At 45.0% G+C, this 22,579-nt stretch overlaps 1 protein-coding gene across 2 annotated transcripts in view; it reads left to right on the forward strand.

Moving 5' to 3' along the window:
* Positions 1–22,579, forward strand: part of USP24 (ubiquitin specific peptidase 24) — a 1,409,949-nt gene that overhangs the window by 572,371 nt on the left and 814,999 nt on the right. For both annotated transcript variants that reach the window (XM_069232604.1, XM_069232603.1), the window contains exon 34: positions 17,728–17,890. In XM_069232604.1, the coding sequence (XP_069088705.1) occupies positions 17,728–17,890 (163 nt within the window). The remainder of the gene's footprint in view (positions 1–17,727; positions 17,891–22,579) is intronic.

The raw sequence follows: 22,579 nt of genomic DNA on the forward strand, positions 1-22,579 counted from the left end.
CCCCCAGATTCGGTAGTAGTCAGTGCGGCGAGGAAGAGGGCCAACTCACAGTCATCTGGAGATGCACCCCCTCCAGATAAAGAGGGTAAAAAGTTTGATGCAGCAGGGAAGAGGGTAGAGTCACAAGCAGCCAATCAGTGGCGCATAGCGAACTCTCAGGCCCTTGCAAGATATGACAGAGCTCATTAGGATGAGATGAGCTACATCATTTAACATCTCCCCAAAGAATACCACAAAAGAGCTCAGCAGATTGTAGAGGAGGGACAGGCGATAACTAATAATCAAATAAGGTCTGCATTAGATTCAGCTGATACTGCTGCAAGAACAGTAAACACTGCAGTGACAATTAGACGCCATGCTTAGATCATCAGGTTTTAAACCGGAGATTCAACAGGCGGTCCTCAACATGCCATTCAACCAGCAACAGCTATTTGGCACACAAGTGGACACAGCAATAGAAAGGATGAAAAAGGACACGATACAGCCAAAGCGATGGGAGCGCTTTAATCATCGCAATACAGAGGGACATTTTGAAAACCGCAGTATAGGGGGGTGGGTTTCAGGTCACAGCCATCAGAACCATCCACCTCACAGACAAAGCCCTTATACCAATCACAGTATCAAAGAGGGGAGTTTCGAGGGTCCTTGAGAAGGCAATTTCCCAAATCCAGGGGAACATTCCTACAGAGGAAGCCACTAACAAGCAGTGACTTTGCCACCACCTTCCCAAAACACACATCCCCTGTTGGAGGAAGACTGGAAATGTTCCACAATCAATGGTCAAACATAACAACAGACACATGGGCACTATCAATTATCCAACATGGTTACTGCATAGAATTCACACATTTTCCTACATATATTCCCCCAAAGGCGCACAAACTATAGTCGCAACATCTAACAATGTTACAAACAGAGGTGCAGGCACTATTAACAAAACAAGCCATAGAACTAGTACCTCATCAATAAAAAGGAACAGGGATCTATTCCCTGTACTTCCTTATTCCCAAAAAGGACAAAACACTAAGGCCAATATTAGATCTCAGGACTCTCAACCTATACATCAAACCAGAACACTTTCATATGGTGACACTAAAAGATGTAGTCCCATTACTAAAACAAGGGGAATACATGTCAACACTGGATTTAAAGGATGCGTATTTTCACATACCCATCCATCCATCTCACAGAAAATACCTCAGGTTTGTTATGCAAGGAAAACATTACCAATTCAAAGTATTACCCTTCGTGATAACAACAGCCCCCAGATTATTTACAAAATGCCTTGCCGTAGTAGCAGCATACATAAGGAGACAACACATGCATGTATTCCCATATCTAGACAATTGGCTAATAAAGGCAAATACTCAAGAGCAGTGTCAACATCACATATGTTACGTAATAGATACCCTACACACACTAGGGTTTTCAATAAATTACCAAAAATCACACTTGCAACCCTCCCAAATTCAGCAATACTTGGGAGCTACACTCAACACTCAAAAAGCGATTGCAAGTCCAAGCCCACAAAGAGTACAATCATTCCATATCATGGTACCAAAAATACAACCAAATCAGCATTACACAGTCAGTCAGTTTTGCCATGAAACTCCTAGGCATGATGGCATCATGCATCAAATTTGTCCCAGGCGCACGGTTACACATGCGGCCTTTACAGCAGTGCCTTGCAAAACAATGGTCGTAGGCACAGGGTCATCTCCAAGATCTACTGTTGATAGACCGCCAATCACACAATTCGCTTCATTGGTGGAACCCCATAAGTTTAAACAAAGGGCGGCCTTTTCAAGACCCTGTGCCTCACGCCATTCTCACAACAGATGCATCAATGATTGGGTGGGGAGCACACCTCAACAATCATAGTATACAAGGACAGTGGGACATCAAGCAAAGACAGCTACACATAAATCACTTATAGCTGCTAGCAGTCTTTCTAGCACTAAAAGCTTTTCAAGCTCTTATGGCTCACAAACACTTTCTTGTCAAGACAGACAATATGACAACAATGTACTACTTAAACAAGCAGGGTGGAACACACTCATCACAACTTTGCCTACTAGCACAAACAAATTGGCATTGGGCAATTCACAACAACATTCGCCTAATAGCTCAATACATCCCAGGTATTCACAATTAATTAGCAGACAATCTCAGTCAGGATCACCAGCAAACTCACGAGTGGGAAATGCATCCTAAGGTACTACAAAAACACTTTAGCCAGTGGGGAACACCAGACATAGATCTGTTCGCCGCAAACCAAAATGCAAAATGCCAAAACTTTGCATCCAGGTACCCACACCCTCAGTCCAAGGGCAATGCTCTATGGATCAACTGGTCAGGGATATTTGTTTACGCTTTTCTTCCTCTCCCACTCATTCCATTTCTAGTCAACAAACTGCGTCAAAACAAACTCAAACTAGTACTTATAGCACCAACGTGGGCACGCCAACCGTGGTACACCACACTGTTGGACCTCTCAGTAGTACCTCACGTCAAACTTCCAAACAGACCAGATCTGTTAACGCAACACAGACAGCAGATCAGACACCCCAATCCAGCAATGCTCAATCTAGCAATCTGGCTTCTGAAGTCTTATAGTTGGCTATCTAAGTCATTAAACAGGCAAGAAAATCTACCACCAGGCATTGTTATGCTAACAAATGGAAAAGATTTGTCTTCTACTGCCAAGCAAAACACATCACACCGTTGGGTGCGTCCATACAAGACATCGTAGGTTACCTACTACACCTACAAAAGCAAATCTAGCCTTTTCATCCATCAAAATACACCTCACTGCAATTTTGGCTTATTTGCAAATTAAACACACAAAATCCCTATTTAGAATACCAGTCATTGAAGCCTTCATGGAAGGACTAAAATGGATCATACTTCCAAGAACTCGACCAGTACCCTCGTGGAATCTTAATATTGTACTTACACGACTCATGGGTCCACCTTTTGAACCCATGCATTCTTGTCAGATCCAATTCTTAACTTGGAAAGTGGCATTTCTAGTAGCTTTATTAGGAAGAGTTAGTGAAATACAGGCTTTCACTATTGAGGAACCCTTTATACAAGTACACAAACATAAAGTTGTTCTCCACACAAATTCAAAATTTCTAACAAAGGTCATTTCACCGTTTCATTTAAACCAAACAGTGGAACTCCCAGTCTTCTTCCCACAGCCAGACTCGGTGGCAGAAAGAGCACTACACACATTATTAGATATAAAAAGAGCTCTAATGTACTATATAGACAGAACAAAACCATTTCGTAAAATGAAACAGTTGTTCGTCGCATTCCAGAAACCCCATACTGGTAACCCTATATCCAAACAAGGCATAGCCAGATGGATAGTGAAATGTATACAAACTTGTTACCTAAAAGCTAAAAGAGAACTACTCATTACACCAAAGGCACACTCCACTAGAAAGAAAGGAGCAAAATGGCCTTTCTAGGTAACATACCAATGACAGAGATTTGTAAGGCAGCCACTTGGTCCACACCTCATACTTTTACCAAACACTACTGTGTAGATGTGTTAGCAACACAACAAGCCACAGTAGGACAGGCTGTACTAACAACATTGTTTCAAACAACTTCAACTCCTACAGGCTAACCACCGCTTTGGGGAGGATTACTGCTTTGTAGTCTATGCACAGCATGTATATCTGCAGCTACACATGCCACCTAACAGAAAATGTCACTTATCCCGTGTTTCAGTTCGGAAAGTTAGTTAAATCTCGGACAATTTGACGGTATTGTTTGCGTTTGGTATCTGGTTAGTTAATGTGGAGAAGTGTGGCTCAATGGTTAGAGCGGCAGACCCTGAAGCAGAGATCTGGCTCAAGACCAGGGTTCAAGTCCTGCTTCGGCAGGTCTTGGGCTCAATTCCCCTTGACCAGATAATTCTCGCCTCGGTGCCTAATCTAATTCATGGGTCCCACTCTGCAACTGTGGGCAATAGCTTGCTTAATCTCCACAACGGCCCCAACAGCGCTTGGATGCCTGGCTTCACCCTGGGGGTGCTCAGGAGTGGGCGCCTCACAGGGAAAAGCCAGGAGGAGTTCCATAGCTGTATGAGTACAGCGCCTTGAGACCCTAACGGGTGAGTAGTGCGCTATACAAGTGCTAATTTACATTTTTTTTTACATTTACAAAACAGATCGACACTGAATTTTGAAGAGCTCCGGTGGCCCTTCGGGGTTTCGATTCCCCGGCGGGGCCTGGTCGGCCCCACCTCGTGCGTCTTCAAGGCTAATGGAACGGACCCCATTCCGCTTCTGCCCCGAATGCCACAACAAGTATCCTTACACAGATCAGCATCTGGTCTGTAATTTGTGTTTGTCTCCCGAACACAAAGAGGATACCTGCGAGGTGTGTTGAGCGTTTCGGTCGAGGAAAACGCTAAGAGACCGGAGAGCAAGAAGACTTCAGATGGCGTCGGTGCCAGCAGGACACCAACAATTGGAGGAAGAGGAAACCTTCTCCATCGCGGATTCGGACTCGGACGAGGCCGAAACCCAACAGACGCCGAAAACCGTGAGTAGAACACCCCTGGCCAAAACTCACGGAAAATACATAAAGGCCCAGGGACGCCACCGCCAGCAGGCCATGGCTTAACCCGAAAATTAGGTGACCGGCCAACGGCACCGAAAAAGGGCACGCACGTGTCGAAGTCATCCGACTCCGGTCGAGATACCGGCACAGAACAGGCTCGACCCCAGGTCAGAGCAATCTCGGCATCGAGAAACCGGCACCGAAAAAGATCGGCACCGAGAAATCGGAACACCGAAAGTCAAAAAAATGTCTTCGGAGCCGAAAAAGACGGTTGAGAAAGTTTCGATACCGAAACATCCGGCTTCGGAGCCGAAACCAGGTTCATACACTCAGGAGCAGGGACTGTCCTCACAATTGCAAGGACACAAATTTGGCCAGGAGCTAGAGGCTGGGGAGCCAGATTACATGCAAAGAAGGCTCCACATTCAGAAAGAGACAGGGAGAATAAGAACTCTCCCTCCAATCCGAATGAAAAGGAAACTTGCTTTCCAAGAGAAAGACAAACAGCCACAAGCAAAGGTGGCAAGACAAGTAACTCCGTCACCACATCGCTCACCACAACCATCACCAATGGCCACTCCACCAATGATGCAATCCCCAACGCATACAGGAATGAGCCAAGATGACCCTGACACATGGGATCTTTATGATGCGCCTGAATCAGATAACAGTCCCGACTGCTACCCAGCGAGGCCATCACCACCTGAGGACAATACTGCTTACACACAGGTGGTGTCCAGAGCAGCCACATTTCACAATGTCACCCTGCATGCAGAACCAATTGAATATGAATTTTTGTTTAATACTCTGTCGTCCACACATAGTCAGTACCAGAGTCTCCCTATGTTACCGGGAATGTTGAAACACTCCAAACAAGTCTTTCAAGAGCCTGTGAAAGGCAGGGCCATCACTCCGAGGGTGGAAAAAAAGTACAAACCACCACCAACAGACCCTGTGTACATCACGCAGCAATTAACACCGGACTCAGTGGTAGTAGGTGCAGCTCGCAAAAGAGCAAACTCACACACATCAGGAGATGCACCACCACCCGACAAGGAAAGTCGCAAGTTCGACGCAGCGGGGAAAAGGGTTGCGGCACAGGCAGCCAACCAATGGCGCATTGCCAATTCACAGGCCTTGCTATCGAGATACGATAGAGCTCATTGGGACGAAATGCAACACTTCATCGAGCATTTACCCAAAGAATTCCAAAAGCGTGCGCAACAAGTGGTGGAAGAGGGCCAGAGTATCTCTAATAATCAGATACGGTCGGCAATGGATGCAGCAGACACAGCTGCAAGAACTGTAAATACAGCAGTCACCATACGGAGACACGCATGGCTCCGCACCTCAGGATTCAAGCCAGAAATTCAACAAGCGGTGCTGAATATGCCTTTCAACGGACAGCAGTTGTTTGGGCCGGAAGTGGACAGTGCTATTGAGAAACTTAAAAAGGACACAGATACGGCCAAGGCCATGGGCGCATTCTACTCCCCACAGAGCAGAGGCACATTTCGCAAAACACAGTTCAGAGGGGGGTTTCGGGGACAGAGCACAGAACCCTCACCCTCACAAACAAGGCCCACATACCAGAGCCAGTATCAGAGGGGAAGTTTTCGGGGACAATACAGAGGGGGACAGTTCCCTAAAACTAGAGGGAAGTTCCAAAGTCCCAAGACACCGCAAAATAAGCAGTGACTCCAGTGTCACAAATCCCCAACACATAACACCAGTGGGGGGGAGACTAACAAATTTTTACCAAAACTGGGAGGAAATAACAGACACGTGGGTCCTAGCCATTATCCACCATGGTTATTGCATAGAATTCCTACAGTTCCCTCCAAATGTCCCACCGAAAACACACAACATGTCCAAACAACACATGGATCTATTACAACTGGAGGTCCAATCGTTGTTACAAAAAGACGCAATAGAACTAGTACCCAATCATCAGAAAGGAACAGGTGTTTACTCCCTGTACTTTCTCATACCCAACAAAGACAAAACTCTAAGACCTATCTTAGATCTCAGAACACTAAATCTTTACATCAAATCAGATCACTTTCACATGGTGACACTTAAAGACGTAATCCCCTTGCTCAAACAACAAGACTACATGACAACATTAGACCTCAAGGATGCGTATTTCCATATACCCATACATCCTTCCCACAGAAAATACTTAAGGTTTGTAATCCAAGGGGTACATTACCAGTTCAAAGTGTTGCCATTCGGGATAACAACAGCGCCAAGAGTCTTTACAAAATGCCTTGCCGTAGTGGCAGCCCATATCAGAAGACAGCAAATACATGTGTTCCCGTATCTGGACGATTGGTTAATCAAAACCAATACGCAAGAACGGTGTTCTCAACACACAAAATAAGTTATAGAAACCCTTCACAAGCTAGGGTTCTCACTCAACTACCAAAAATCACACCTACAGCCGTGTCAAATACAACAGTACTTAGGAGCAACAATCAACACAAAAAAAGGGATTGCCACTCCAAGTCCACAAAGGGTACAGGCATTCCAAAACGTAATACAGGCCATGCACCCAAACCAAAGGTTCCAGGTAAAATTAGTGATGAAACTATTAGGCATGATGCCCTCATGCATAGCCATTGTCCCAAACGCAAGATTACACATGCGGCCCTTACAACAGTGCCTAGCATCACAATGGTCACAAGCACAGGGTCAACTTCAAGATCTAGTGTTGCTAGACCGCCAAACATACACCTCGCTTCAATGGTGGAATACTATAAATTTAAACCAAGGGCGGCCTTTCCAAGACCCAGTGCCTCAATACGTGATCACAACAGATGCTTCCATGGTAGGGTGGGGAGCACACCTCAACCAACACAGCATCCAGGGACAATGGGACACTCAACAGAAACAACTTCATATAAATCACTTAGAACTACTAGCAGTATTTCTAGCATTGAAAACATTTCAACCACTAATAACCCACAAACACATTCTTGTCAAAACAGACAACATGACAACAATGTATTATCTGAACAAACAGGGAGGGACACACTCGACACAATTGTCTCTTAGCTCAAAAGATATGGCATTGGGCGATTCACAACCACATTCGCCTAATAGCGCAATTCATACCAGGAATTCAAAACCAGTTAGCCGACAATCTCTCTCGGGATCACCAACAGATCCACGAATGGGAAATTCATCCCCAGATACTACAAACTTACTTCCAAAGATGGGGAACACCGCAAATAGACCTATTCGCAACAAAAGAAAACACAAAATGCCAAAACTTTGCATCCATGTACCCACACCTCTCTCTCAAGGCAATGCGTTATGGATGAGTTGGTCAGGGATATTTGCATACGCTTTTCCCCCTCTCCCACTCCTTCCGTATCTAGTAAACAAATTGAGTCAAAACAAACTCAGACTAATACTGATAGCACCAACTTGGGCACGACAACCTTGGTACACAACACTACTAGACCTATCAGTAGTGCCTCATATCAAACTGCCAAACAGACCAGATCTGTTAACTCAACACATACAACAGATCAGACACCCGAATCCAGCATCACTAAATCTAGCGATTTGGCTCCTGAAATCTTAGAATTCGGACATCTAGACCTTACACAAGAATGCATGGAGGTCATAAAACAGTCTAGGAAACCAACCACAAGACATTGCTACGCAAATAAGTAGAAAAGGTTTATTACTGCCATAATAATCAAATCCAACCATTACACGCATCTGCAAAAAACATCGTAAGCTACCTACTACACTTACAAAAGTCCAAGTTAGCTTTTTCATCCATTAAAACACATCTCACAGCAATTTCAGCTTATCTGCAAATTACGCATTCAACTTCATTATTCAGAATCCCAGTCATAAAAGCATTTATGGAGGGTCTGAAAAGGATTATCCCACCAAGAACACCACCAGTTCCTTCGTGGACCCTCAACATCGTATTAACACGACTCATGGGTCCACCATTTGAACCCATGCACTCATGTGAGATACAGTACTTAACATGGAAAGTAGCCTTTCTAATAGCTATCACATCTCTCAGAAGAGTAAGTGAAATACAAGCCTTTACCATACAAGAACCCTTTATACAGATACACAAACAAAAAGTAGTTCTACACACAAATCCTAAATTCTTACCCAAAGTCATATCACCGTTCCACCTAAATCAAACAGTGGAACTCCCAGTGTTCTTCCCAGAACCAGATTCTGTAGCTGAGAGAGCATTACATACATTAGACATCAAAAGGGCGCTAATGTACGACATTGATAGAACCAAACAAATTCACAAAACAAAACAATTTTTGTTGCTTTCCAAAAACCTCATACAGGGAATCCAATATCCAAACAAGGCATTGCCAGATGGATAGTTAAATGTATTCAAACCTGTTATATAAAAGCAAAAAGAGAACTGCCTATTACACCAAAGGCACACTCCACTAGAAAGAAGGGTGCCACCATGGCCTTTCTAGGAAACATACCAATGACTGAAATCTGTAAGGCAGCCACATGGTCTAGGCCTCATACATTTACCAAGCATTACTGCGTGGATGTGTTCACAACACAGCAAGCCACAGTAGGACAAGCAGTATTAAGGACATTATTTCAAACAACTTCAACTCCTACAGGCTAAACCACCGCTTTTGGGGAGATAACTGCTTACTAGTCTATGCACAGCATGTGTATCTGCAGCTACACATGCCATCGAATGGAAAATGTCACTTACCCAGTGTACATCTGTTCGTGGCATGAGACGCTGCAGATTCACATGCGCCCTCCCACCTCCCCAGGAGCCTGTAGCCGTTTTAAGTTGACAAAAAATTTAACTTGTACATTTGTAAATATATCATTTTTAGTCACATTATGTACATACATACTTACTCCATTGCATGGGCACTATTACTATATACACAACTCCTACCTCACCCTCTGCGGGGAAAACAATCTAAGATGGAGTCGACGCCCATGCACAATGGAGCCGAAAGGGGAGGAGTCCCTCGATCTCGTGACTCGAAAAGACTTCTTCGAAGAAAAACAACTTGTAACACTCCGAGCCCAACACTAGATGGCGGGATGTGCACAGCATGTGAATCTGCAGCGTCTCATGCCACGAACAGATGTACACTGGGTAAGTGACATTTTCCATATATATATATATATATATATATATATAGCTCTAGAATTTTGATGATTGGAGATGCAGTTAGTGTATTCTGCTTCGTCTGCAGTGCCCACAAAAGGGAAATTAGTGTGCCTGCATTTTAAAGGGATTCAGGCACTGTGTGCCTCGCACCCACCCACGCCCTATGAATTCCTTTCACTTTTGCCTTAATATGTGCTGACGATTACAGCTCATACAACATTGATACAATAATCTGTGCTTTATAATCTTATTCACTCATCACTGGAAATTGGCCCTTGCCGACAGGCTGACTTTGTGACTGAGTTCATCTGATGGAGACTTCTAGATGCAGAGTCCTTACCTTTAAATTCCCTGGCGTCACCTTCAAATCCGGAATCTTTTTGCTGAGCAATACCTTGCGTGCGCCATTGGGTTGCGTCGTCCAGCTCTGTGTGGCTTCGTCAGCGTCGATGGAGCCGTCTGTGACATCACGGTCGTCTACATAGACCCCACCTCAGTGCGTATACGTCAGTTTTTTTTCTTCCGCGCTGGTTAAGCTCAGGACGGGATCGAGCTATCCTTTGCCTCTTTTGGCAAACCTCTTTTCGATATTTTATCAAAGATTTTGTGTAGTCTGTGCGAGGATGTCCTCTAGGAAGACGGGGTTCAAACCGTGCAGCGCCTGTCATCATGCGATTTCGGTTAGGGACCCCCATAGGGTATGCTCCTGGTTCCTCGACAGGAACCACGACTCAGTCGTGCTCCAACTGCTTGGCCATGGCCCCGAAAGCTTTGAGGGAGTGGCCCCGAAAGCTCATGCCGGCCCTGCAGTCTACTTCGAAGGTCACAGTCCCACTCAAGGAGGAGGTTGCAGCACCGCTCCATGAGCACAAAGTCCTCTTCATCCCATTCGAGATCCGCGGGGCACTCTGGGAAGAGGCACAAAAAGAAGAAGAAGCCCAAGCGGACTTTGACTTTGCGGAACGACAACGTTCCAAGCACGGTTCCGCAGAGCCGTTGCTAGGGCCAACTTTGCGTCTCCTCCCCCCTTTTCCAAGAGCGACCCCCGCTCAAATAAAATATTTTTATGAGGCCTTGCGCCTTGTTTTTGAGCAGGCTGCCCCGCGGGTGGGTCTTCGGCCCCCGCAGTGGGTCTTCAAACCTCATGGGGTCAGCAGGGCCCCCATCAGATTCGACACCTGCGGCTTAAGCCTCACAGTCAGCCTCCTCCACTGCTGGGCCTGACGCCGACGCTTCCTCCACCACCGACTCCCACTGGTGGTGGTAGCCCCATCCTCATTTCTGATGATCCGGAGCCAGAACAACGTCGTACGATGCTGATTCTGACTTCAACGGAGCCTCAGGCCCAGATCAGTGCCTGAGGCTTATTTTGAACAACCAGGCACAGATGAGGAGTGGGAGCGGTCTGAGGACCCTTTAGATGGAATATGGATTGAAACAGGAGCAGGACTGGTATGAGTATTTAGGGGAAGCCAGTGGACTGGATCCTTCTCCAAGTGGTGGCATGCTCTCACCTCCTTCTATGGCTATGGAGGAGGGGGCATCTTAGGCCATGGTGGTGCGTAGGGCAGCTGAGGTCTTGGACCTAGACTTGCCTACAGTGCCAGTCAGGGCTAATCTCCTGAATGAGGTGCTTCAGCCAGGGGTTGCTACATCGGAGCCGATGAAGCCCTTACAGATGTCCTTCTGGGGACATGGTCCAAACCCAGCACATGGGCTCCTGTGAATAGGACAGTTGGCCGCTGACATCGACCAACTCCCAATGACCCTAGTTTCCTCACCCAACACCCCATCCCGGAGAGCTTGGTGGTCCAAGCCTCCACTTCCACTGGTGCCTTCCCTTATGCTCCTCCAGATAGGGAATCTAAGAGGCTTGACTAACTTGGAAAGAAGATGTTTTCTTCCTCCAACCTGGCATTGAGGTTGGTAAACACCTCTTGCCTGTTGGGCTGTTTTTCCCCATACTTTATGGGATACGGTGGCACAAGTGCTGCCCCAGGTCCTGGAGGGCATACGGGACACTCTGACCCAGGCTCTTCATTAATGGAGAGATGCAGCCAAGTTTACCATCAGGTGTGGTTTGGACATGACTGTCTCGCTGGGCAGGGTGATTTATTCAACAGTGGCCCTCCGATGCCACGCCTGGCTGCGTAACACTGGCTTTTTGGGGAATGTCCAGTCAAACTTGATGGACATGCCTTTCAGGTGCTCGCGCTTTTTTGGTGAGAAGGCAGACTCTGCGCTTGAGAGTTTCAAGGATTCTCTAGCTACGGCCAGACCTTGGGCCTGTCAGTGCCTGCTCGCCAGCAGTCTGCCTATCACCCCTTTCGAGGATTCAGGAAGGGCGCGTTACCACGTCAACCACAAGTTAGCCACCGTCCTCCGGCTTCAGCAGCATCCTGTGCGAGGACGAGCTCATGGTACCTTCAGACGCCAGAGATCGGCAACCACCCAGCCCCCCTCTTCCGCAACGCCCAAGCCCTCCTAATGTGGTTCTGCAAGACCATGTCTATCCAGTTTGTGGGAGGATTCAATTTCATCTCCCTCACTGGCGGGCCATAACATCGGACAAATGGGTCTTCCAGCTCATACACAGAAGGTCTATTCCTTCCCCTTCCAGTCTTTCCCTCCCTCTATCCCTCCAGTACAAGAACGGCTGATGGAGGATAATTTGATCTTACTCCGCGAGGAAGTTACGGCTCTCTTGGCCAAGGGACCTATAGAAAGGGTCCCAATGTCAGAAGTAGGCAGTGGTCTTCGCCCAAGCTTGGATTTAAAGGACATCAATCTCTTCCTCAAAAAGAAGAAAGTCAAGATGCTCACTCTTGCTCAGGTCTTGTCTGCCCTAGACCAAGGAGACTGGACTGTAGCGTTGGACTTGCAGGATGTGTATTTTCGCATCCCCAGTCCTGCCTGCCCATAGGCGTTACTTGCGGTTCAAGGTGGGCCACGAGCACTTTCAGTTTACTGTGCTCCCCTTCACTTTCACCAGTGCCCCTCGGGTGTTCACCAAGGTGTGGCGGTGGTGGCAGCGCATCTGCACAGGTTAGGGATTTCAGTCTTTCCCTATCTCGACGACTGGCTGTTGAAGGCTCCTACGTCCCAGGCTCTCGTCACCCACCTTCAGATTACAGAGGACATCCTTCATTCGCTGGGGTTCACTATAAACGTGCCAAAGTCACACCTGACTCCCTCTCAGAAGCTCCCTTTTATCGGAGCTGTTCTGGACGTAGTGCAGTCTCTGGCTTATCCTCCCAAGCAGCGAGTCCAGGATATTCAGGTTATGATACTGAAGTTTTGGCCTCTGTCCTGGATTTTGGTGAGACAGACTCTGAGGCTGTTAGGACTCATGGCTTCCTGCATCCTGTTAGTCAAACTTGCCAGATGGCATATGAGGGCTCTGCAATGGGACGTGAAGTTCCAGTGGGCACAGCATCAGGGAAATCTTACCAACACAGTTCAGATCTCAGAGGGAACTGCAAAAGACCTGCAGTGGTAGTTAGTGAACTGCAATTGGGTTAAAGGCAGACTCCTCTCCCTTCCCCAACCAGATCTCACAGTAGTGACAAATGTGTCACTTCTGGGATGGGGTGGCCACCTGGGAGAGTAGGAGAACAGGGGCCTCTGGTCTCTGGGCTCCATATCAACCTATTGGAGCTTCGGCCGATCCGGATAGCATTGAAAGCATTTCTTCCTGTTTTGAAAGGGAAGATAGTGCAGATGTTCACGGACAACACTTCCACAGTGTAATACTGCAACAAGCAGGGCTGTGTGGGGGTGTGGACCCTTTGTCAAGAGGCTCTGCGTCTTTGGACATGGCTGGAACAGCATGGTGGAACCCTGGTGGTTTAGTACCTGGTAGGTTCTCTGAACGCCACGGCGGACGAACTCAGCTGTCGACGGAGGTGGCGCAAGGACTCTTTCAGCAGTGGGGAGAGCCTTGGTTAGATCTGTTCGCCTCCACAGAGAACGTGCAATGTCCGCAAAATTGCACCTTGGAGTTTCGTCGCAAGTGGAATTCAGGCCTCCTATACGCATTTCCAGCCACGCCGCTTCTGCCCAGAGTTCTCAAGAATGACTGGGCCCAAGACATCTTAGTTGCTCTGGATTGGGCGCGAAGTCTGTTATCCCGAGCTTCTCAAAATGAGCATTAATCTTCTGATCAGCCTGCCCCTTCGAGAGGATCTTCTGTCGCAGCAGCAGGGGGAGGGTTCTCCAACCGAACCTGTCAACTCTGCAACAGCCTTCTTTGTGGCAATAACACCTGCCAGGAGGGTGAGTGAGATGCAAGCCCTGTCATCACAGCCACTGTATCTCACTATCCATCCAGATAAAGTGGTTCTCAGAACTCGTGCCTCTTTCCTCCCCAAGGTGGGGGCCCCATTTCATCTGGGTCAGCATATCATCCTGCCCACCTTCTTTGCTCCACTGCTTCCATCTAAAGAGAAGGAGCGACTTCATCAACTGGACCCAAAAGAGTGTTGTCGTTTTACTTTGACCAGCACAAAAGAGTTCCTCGGTGGATGACCAACTCTTTGTGGGGTATGTTGGAGCAAAGAAGGGTCGATCAGTGCAGAAGCAAACCATTGTGCGCTGGGTCATTCTCTGCATTAAGATATGCTACGCACTGGCCAAGAAGCAGCCTCCTGAGGGCTTGCGAGCTCATTCTACCAGGGGCAAAGCTGCTACCACTGGGCTAGCTCGAGGAGTACCAGTCATGGAGATCTGTCAGGCGGCAATGTGGGTGTCTGTGCACACGTTTGCGAAACATTTTTTTGCTTGGACAGTCAGGTTCGAAGGGACGGGTACTTTGCTCGTTTGGTCCTACAAGGATTTTTAGTGTATGGGGTACTATCCGCAGCCACCGCCAGGAGGTTATGGCTTGGGTATCTATTCAAAAGTAAGGAATCTGCTGGTAGAAGTCTCTATGAGATAAAGAAGTTACCTTCGGGAACGCATTATCTGGTAGAGACTCTCTCTAGCTGCAGATTCCTTACACCCATCCATGCCTCCCTGCTCTGCGGATATGACTTGTAGCACCCTAGTTTTGTACAGACAAATGTTGGTCCTATCCATGACTCTGCGCTTCTGGCATGGAAGTTTTGTGGATAAAAGAACTGACATACGTGCGCCACGGTTGCGTATATAAAGACAACCTTGATGTCAGACTGCTCCAATGACACTGATGAAGCCATGTGGAGCTGGACGACACGTGGAACTTAACAACGCCACGTGCTGGGTCAGCAAAAAGATTCCTGATTTGAAGCTGACGCCAGGGAATTCAAAAGTAAGGAATCTGCAACTAGATAGTCTCTACCAGATAGTGTGTTACCGAAGGTAAGTAACTTGTTCTTTACTCTCATTATTGTCAGAACTCCTAGATTAAAGTAAATGCCTGTTCTTTTTGGAAAAAAAGAAATCTTTCTTCAATCTGACCCCAGGTTGTGCCAGATGGGTGGATGTATTCAACAGAAATGTATAAGTCCTGGGAATTCTATCCCATTCACTGGCAGGACATTCTCAAGATTTATTAAATCTTTTCCTCTTCTCCTCCCCTTGTTTTCTTTTTCCCAGCTGTGTTGCCCCTGCAGCTCATTCTCACCATTAAAAGCAAATGCTGATCTTCCATGGCAGAAACAACCACATCTGAGCTGCTGCATAAAAGTGACCATAGTTGAAACACAAGATTGCCTTCCCTTTTGCACCCTGTTCACGGTACTGCATCCCTCCCCAGCATCAGAGAGAAATGGAAACTTTCCTGATTGCAGTTCCATCTGCAAAACCGAGGATTGCAGCCAAACGCCAGTAACCATATCTTTCAATCCCTTACGTGCTTGCCACCTTCTTACCTTACATGTCTAAAATGCTTCATTTCACTCTGAGCCATGAATGAAGAGAGAATAGGGAAGTCCATCCTCATTTCCAGGACTACAACACTACTAAAGATAGGTGACCGCCGTTGACTTCTCTTGCATGTGAATGTTTGTTCAGATGCATAACTCCCTTCTGTGACAGTATCTGATATGGTCTGTGTGGTGTCACTGAGAACAAAGTCATGACATTATGCCTTTAGCCATCGCAAACAGTGTCCCTTTCTGCCTCATTACACCTGCAGCCAGGACAGTTTCAGCCTTGAGACAAGTGCAAGAATGTACAAAAAGCATCAGGTTTTCTCCATCCATACATCAACCTCATCTGAATAGTTGTGTTGAGCAATTAAACACATATTGTTTACAGATATTCTGGCTAAAGGACCCTCACCCATATTTTTGTGGCATGCTTCATAATTGGTGACCTTATCCAATCTTGGGGAGTAACTTCTACTAGGACAGCCTTGATCGCAATGTTCCACAAACATTTATTAAGAACTCCCTCAACATTAAAACAGAATCTGCCCTGGTAGTACTTTCTTACCAGGATGAGTTAGGGTCTCCAACGATGAAGCCTGCCACAGAAGATGTTGGTGAGGTTTCCTTATGCAGAATTTGTTTAACTTATGTTTTTTTCAATGCGTAACACAGTCATTCAGACAGGGTTGTCACATTTTGTGTGATAGGTTGTACTGATAGGGAGGTTGTGCAACATTTTTCTCCTCGTAGTGACAATATTTTCTCCATCTATACACCGAAGTCATGGAACAGCACCTCTGTATCCATCCAGACTGCCCTAACCCAGTTCTGACTTAAGATACAGTGTAAGGCACATCTCTTTAAAAGAATAAAAATAAATACTTCATCATGATGCAGTAAGAATCCATTCTTGCACTTAGATAGCAACTATCTTTCCTCGTTCACATTGTGGCTGTATCCTTGCCTTTGACCCAGTCCCCGCACTCCTCTGACTTTTGGATAGGTTTGCACTGTACAAATAACACGCACACACACTTGCATGAATGTTGAAGAGGCAGTAGTTCCTCTCTTTTGATTTCATAGTTTACTCTACATAGATATATTCTTCTAAATGGCATTAGAGCACTGTTAATTTGTTTTTTTTTACATGTGGTGATGTAACCATTTTATTGCCTCATCTCTTCTCATCACCAGAAATTGTTTACTATGTACAGTGTAGCAGGAAGCATTTATTTTTTTTGCAAACTTAGATCAGAGGTGAAGATAGGGTAAAGTATTTCTAAGTATATTTGAAGTTATTGAAATAGGAGGAAAATATAAGTATATATTTTGTAGCTTACCTTCATAATACATTGCTAATATGGTAATATTTTAATGGCATTTCATCTTGATTAGATGCACTTTAAATGTCTGTACCTTGCTGAGTCTTGTCTTTGTAACATGACCTTCTGTTCATTGTTTATAGTATGCATTTCTGGTTGGTGAGGTTGTGTGTGTGTATAATTTTTCTTGGTTGGAACTACATGAATTTTTGGATTGCGTTACGGCACCCGAAAGGAGAAATGGTGGCATGACATTTCTATATTCTAAGCTTAAATTTACTTAGCTTTGTATATATTACTAGTTTTTATATGTCGACCAAGCAGGTAAACTTTCCTTTGACAGTAGCAGAACTCTGTTAGTTCAGTATAAGATGGGTTGGTCATGCGTTACTTTGTGAGCTAAGAAATGCCAATGTAAGGCAAGGTTTTCTTCAAAAAAAAAAAAAAAAAGACCTGGTTGGTGGATTCTGTTTCTAGGATAGCTCATTCTTGAAACTGTTGCCTTCAGACCTATTTTCTGTACAATTTGTTAAATTATTTGTTGTTGATTTTAACAGTTAATTTAATTATTTCAGATAGAACCAATTCAAGAAGATAGCTCTCAAATAAATGTTTAAGAATATAAATTAGAGTGTAATATTTGGGTTTGAATTCATTTGCTTTGACCAATCTTTGAATTATCAGCGGGTTCAAACTGGAAAGAAAGCATAGGAATGTGGTTTGAAAGAATTCACAGTGTTCTCAATGTCAAGTAAAAGCTCAATTTATTCATCAAGTCATGCGTGAATGAATATTTTAAAGGAACTAACATTATTTTCCTTATATTTAGACAATGGAGGTTAATGATTTCACTTCCACCGTGGCTTGTTTTATGCGGTTATCATGGGCAGCAGCTGCAGGACGACTTGACCTGGTTGGCAGTAGTCAGCCTATTAAAGAAAGTAATAACAGTTTATTTCCAATTGGGATTCGAAAAAGGCTGAGTAGCTCAGGTATGGGAAGCCAGCAACAATTAACAATATTACATTTAAATGAGACACTAATAAATGTTTGATTTACATTCCTTTATACGTGCTTTCAGTGTGAACACACAATTTTGGCAGGTAATATTTATGTTCAATGGCATGTGTAGCTGCAGATACAGATAGTATGCATAATCCACCATCTAGTGTTGGGCTTCGAGTATTACAAGTTGTTTTTCTTCTAAAGTCTTTTTTCGAGTCACAGGATCGAATGACTCCTCCTTTCGGCAATAGTGCACATGAGCATCGACTCCTTTGTTAGATTGTTTTCTTTCCGCTGTCGGGTTTGGACGTGTTTCCTCTTGCTCTGAGACTTTCGATTCAGAAACTGTATAATAACTCTATTTTACCTTCTGTATTATTTTGATTGCATTTCCATCTGTATTCAAGCCGATAGTACTGTTGGAAACCAGAAAACGCCCTTTTGGGCGCACGCGCCCAACTCTGGCCTGTTCAGGCCTACCACTCCAAAGCTTGATGGATCGGACTCCATTCCGATTCTGTCCTCCATGCCATGCAAAATTCCCGTACACAGATCAACACGTGGTATGTATCGAGCATTGAGAAGAAGACTGTGAAGCTTGTTGGTCGTTCCGGTCAAAAAAGACACTGCATGACCGGAGAGCAAGGAGACTCGAAATGGCGTCAAAACATACAGAGCACACTAACACCGTAGAAGAAGAGCAGGCACAAATGGTGGTTTCCATTCAGGACACCGACTCTGAAGCAGACTTTGACAAAGACAGCCAACTGATCACTGCTGCTCAGCATGTGAGTACACCTGCCCCTACGCCTACTTCCAAGAGACCTATTAAGGCCTTGGATGCACCACTGCCAGAGAACCATGGTTCCACCCGAAAGAAAATCGTCGGTGACCGGACTTCAGGTTCGGTGACGAAAAAGGCCACACCCGTTTTGATGCCAGAGTAGAGTAAATCTATTAAAAGCTCCACATCCGAGCCGAGCCGACGTCCACACTCTTTGGAGTTGAAAATTCAACGTCCAGCTTCGGAGCCGAAACCACAGACTGTCTTCGGCACCGAAAAGTTATCCACTTCGGAGCCAAAAAAATCTTTTTATACAGAGGAACAAGGACTTTCGAGCCGATTAAAGCACAGCTCAAAGACATTTGAGGATCAATCCTCTAAAATACCTAAAACATCAGAATACATTTCTGAAGACTCAGATATTCAGCCCATCCTTGAAATCATGGACACTAATCAAACAAGAATACATATCCAAAAGGAGACTGGGAGGACTACTGCTTCACCTCCTCCTCAAACCAAAAGAAAGTTGGCATTTCAAGAAACTCTTGACACTGCTCCACCACCAGCAACATTTTTAAAAGGAAGGAGAAACCATTACGTTTACAAATTTCTCCACCACATTCGCCACAACTTTCTTTCTCACCACTGTAGTGAATCCTAGTTTGTTTTAATGGGATAACAGGAGTTAACTTAGCCGTTAGCTAGCAGACTCGTGCCCCCGTCATCTAGTGACTTTTAACCTACTTACCTTGCTCTGTCTTAGACCATTTATTTAATTAATTCTTTTAAGATGGCTGCCTTGTTTACAGTTAGGCCCTTTTGTTTAGAGTTATGTTATCAGTGTCACCACGCTAAGGCGTCAACTCATGCAACAAAGACGAACAAACTGTAGGTGCTCACATTAGAAATTACCGTCCCAAGCATGCAGTGTTATCTATTGTTTTGGAACAACCTACGTCAGGGGTCCAAGTCGATCTGTATAAATACATCACACTTTAACAGATAATCAGTTGGATTCCGACCAGATACCATCACTGCTATCAATGCCACACATCGCCTAGACGCTGACCGGGACTTCGTGTTCTTCCGAAGTCTGAGCTTGAGACCTCATTTCAAGGTAATAAGGGTTGGGGGTTCCTTCCAGGGACATGGCATTGGCAGATTAGGTTTAACATACCCAGCTCTCCTCTAAGTAGAAGGTTAGGCCTATCACCATAGGGTACTAGGACATATTATACACTTTGTCTTCCCATGCTAAGGCAAGATGGTGGGGGTTTTTACAGTTCCATTTCTTGCACTGTTTATTATCCTAATTATTGCAGCCCATGCGATTGACACAGATTGCAGATTGTATTAAATAAAAACTATTGAAACATTACTGCATCTTCGTTATTGCATGTGTTTGGTTGAGACATGAGATATCTGTGAGAAAGGGGTCATCTCAACCACAACACTCCCTGAGATGTCATACTTCTGAGTCCATGCATAAAGACTGCCACAAATCACCTTTAACTGTTTGGGTTTTTGGTGAGGTACTGCTAGTAAGCCGGAGGGGTTGGGATTACAGTTGCGACTTGTTGTAGGATAGGCATAGTCTCCTACAAACATAATTACTGTCATCCTGTAACAAGCAGTCTTGCCCAGAGCAAGAGTCCAAACTACGACACCACCACCATTGCCTTCACCAACACACTCCCATACATATTCGCATGGAGATACAGTTGACCCATGGGACTATGAGCCAGATCCCATACCACTAAATGACCCAGACCTCAATCCTTCTAAACCTTCGCCACCAGAGGATAGCACAACATATACACAGGTCATTTCAAGAGCAGCTGAGTACCTTGCGGTACAAATGCATGCTGAGCCTTTGGAGGAGGATTTTCTTTTTAACACATTGTCTTCCACTCACTCACAATACCAGTGCTTGCCAATGTTGCCTGGCATGCTCACACATGCAGACGACATATTTAAAGACTCTGTTAAGGCTAGAATTTTAACACCACGAATAGACAAAAAATACAAGCCTTCACCAACAGACCCAGTTTGTCACGCAACATGTACCACCAGACTCTGTTGTCAGTGCTGCCGGAAAAAGTGCCAATAGCCGATCTTCAGGGGATACCCCCCTGACAAAGAAAGCAGAAAGTTTGATGCTGCTTGTAAGAGGGTAGCTACACAAGCAGCTAACCAGTGGCGCATTGCCAATTCACAAGCCCTACTAGCGAGATATGACAGGGCAAACTGGGACAAAATGCAGGAATTTTTACAATACTTGCCAAAAGAACATCAAAAAAGAGCTCAACAAATTGAAGGTCAGGCAATTAGCAATAACCAAATAAGATATTCTCTTGATGCAGCCGATACAGCAGCTCGAAGGATAAACACTAGCATACCCATACGTAGGCATGCATGCATGGTTAAGATCTTCTGGGTTCAAACCAGAGATCCAACAGGCAATGCTCAATATGCCATTTGATTAAAAAAAAAAAAAACACCTGTTTGGACCTGAGGTTGATACAACTATTAAGAAGCTCAGGAAGGACTCTGACACTGCAAAAGCTATGGGAGCTCTATACACTACATCTTATAGAGGTTCCTTTTGTAAAAAAAACAATTTAGATGAGGTTTCAAGTCTCAATCTGCAGACACTTCCACCTCACAACCTAAACAAGTTCAACAACAAGACCAAAGAGGAGCATTTAGAGGCTCTTATGGAGGTCAACACTTCATAGCCAGAGGCAAATTTCAAGCCTCAGAGTGTCACCACTCCCTCAAAACAATGACGTCCTAAGTATACCACAACCCCACACATCTCCTGTTGGGGGGGCAGACTGCAGCAATTCCACTCCCAATGGCTATATATCATCACAGACCAATGGGTACTTTCAATTATCCGCAATGGTTACTTCCCAGAACTAATTTCTACTCCTCCAAACATTTCCCCTCGCTATCACAGGTTGTTCCCAGAACACAACATTCCTTTGCAACAAGAGGTACAATCACTATTACTAAAAGAAGCAATAGAATTGGTTCCAAAATCTCAACTCAAACAGGGGTATATTCACTATATTTCCTCATACCCAAAAAAGATGGCACTCTCAGACCCATTCTGGATCTCCGACCACTAAATCTATATATCCTGTCAGAACACTTTCACAGGGGAACTCTGCAGGACGTAATTCTACTACTGCAAAAACAAGATTACATGACTGCATTAGATCTCAAATATGCCTATTTTCATATCCCCATACATCAGCTCATCGAAAATATATCTAAGGTTTGTAATAGCGGGAAACCACTACCAATTCAAGGTTCTTCCATTCTGCATAACAGCTCCAAGGGTTTTCACAAAATGTCTAGCAGTTAGGTAGCAGTTTACCTAAGAAGACAGCACATACATGTCTTTCCTTGCCTAGACGACTGGCTAATAAAATCTAGCAATATTATACAATGCCAGCAACACACTCAATACACAATAGAAACCCTACACTCATCAGGGTTCACAATCAATTACCAAAAGTCTCATCTTCAACCAGCACAGGTTCAACCTTACCCAGATGCTATTCTCAGTACCCAAAAACCCTTAGCCTTTCCAAATACACAAAGGATACAAGCTTTTCAAAATCTCAGATCACAGATACAGCCAAATCAACATTACACTGTAAGGTTTATCATGAAACTATTGTGAAGGACGGCATCCTGCATAGCAATAGTACCGCATGCAAGATTAAACATGAGAACAATATAACAGTGCCTCTCACAGAAATGGTCTCAGGCCCTGGGTCAATTGCAGAATCTAGTGTTGTTAGACGGCCAAACTCCCAAATGTCTTCCATGGTGGAATCTCAACTATTTAATAAAGGGGTGGCCATTTCAGGACCCTGTG

Source organism: Pleurodeles waltl, chromosome 4_2 (genome assembly GCF_031143425.1).
Source record: "Pleurodeles waltl isolate 20211129_DDA chromosome 4_2, aPleWal1.hap1.20221129, whole genome shotgun sequence".
Lineage (NCBI taxonomy): Eukaryota > Metazoa > Chordata > Amphibia > Caudata > Salamandridae > Pleurodeles > Pleurodeles waltl.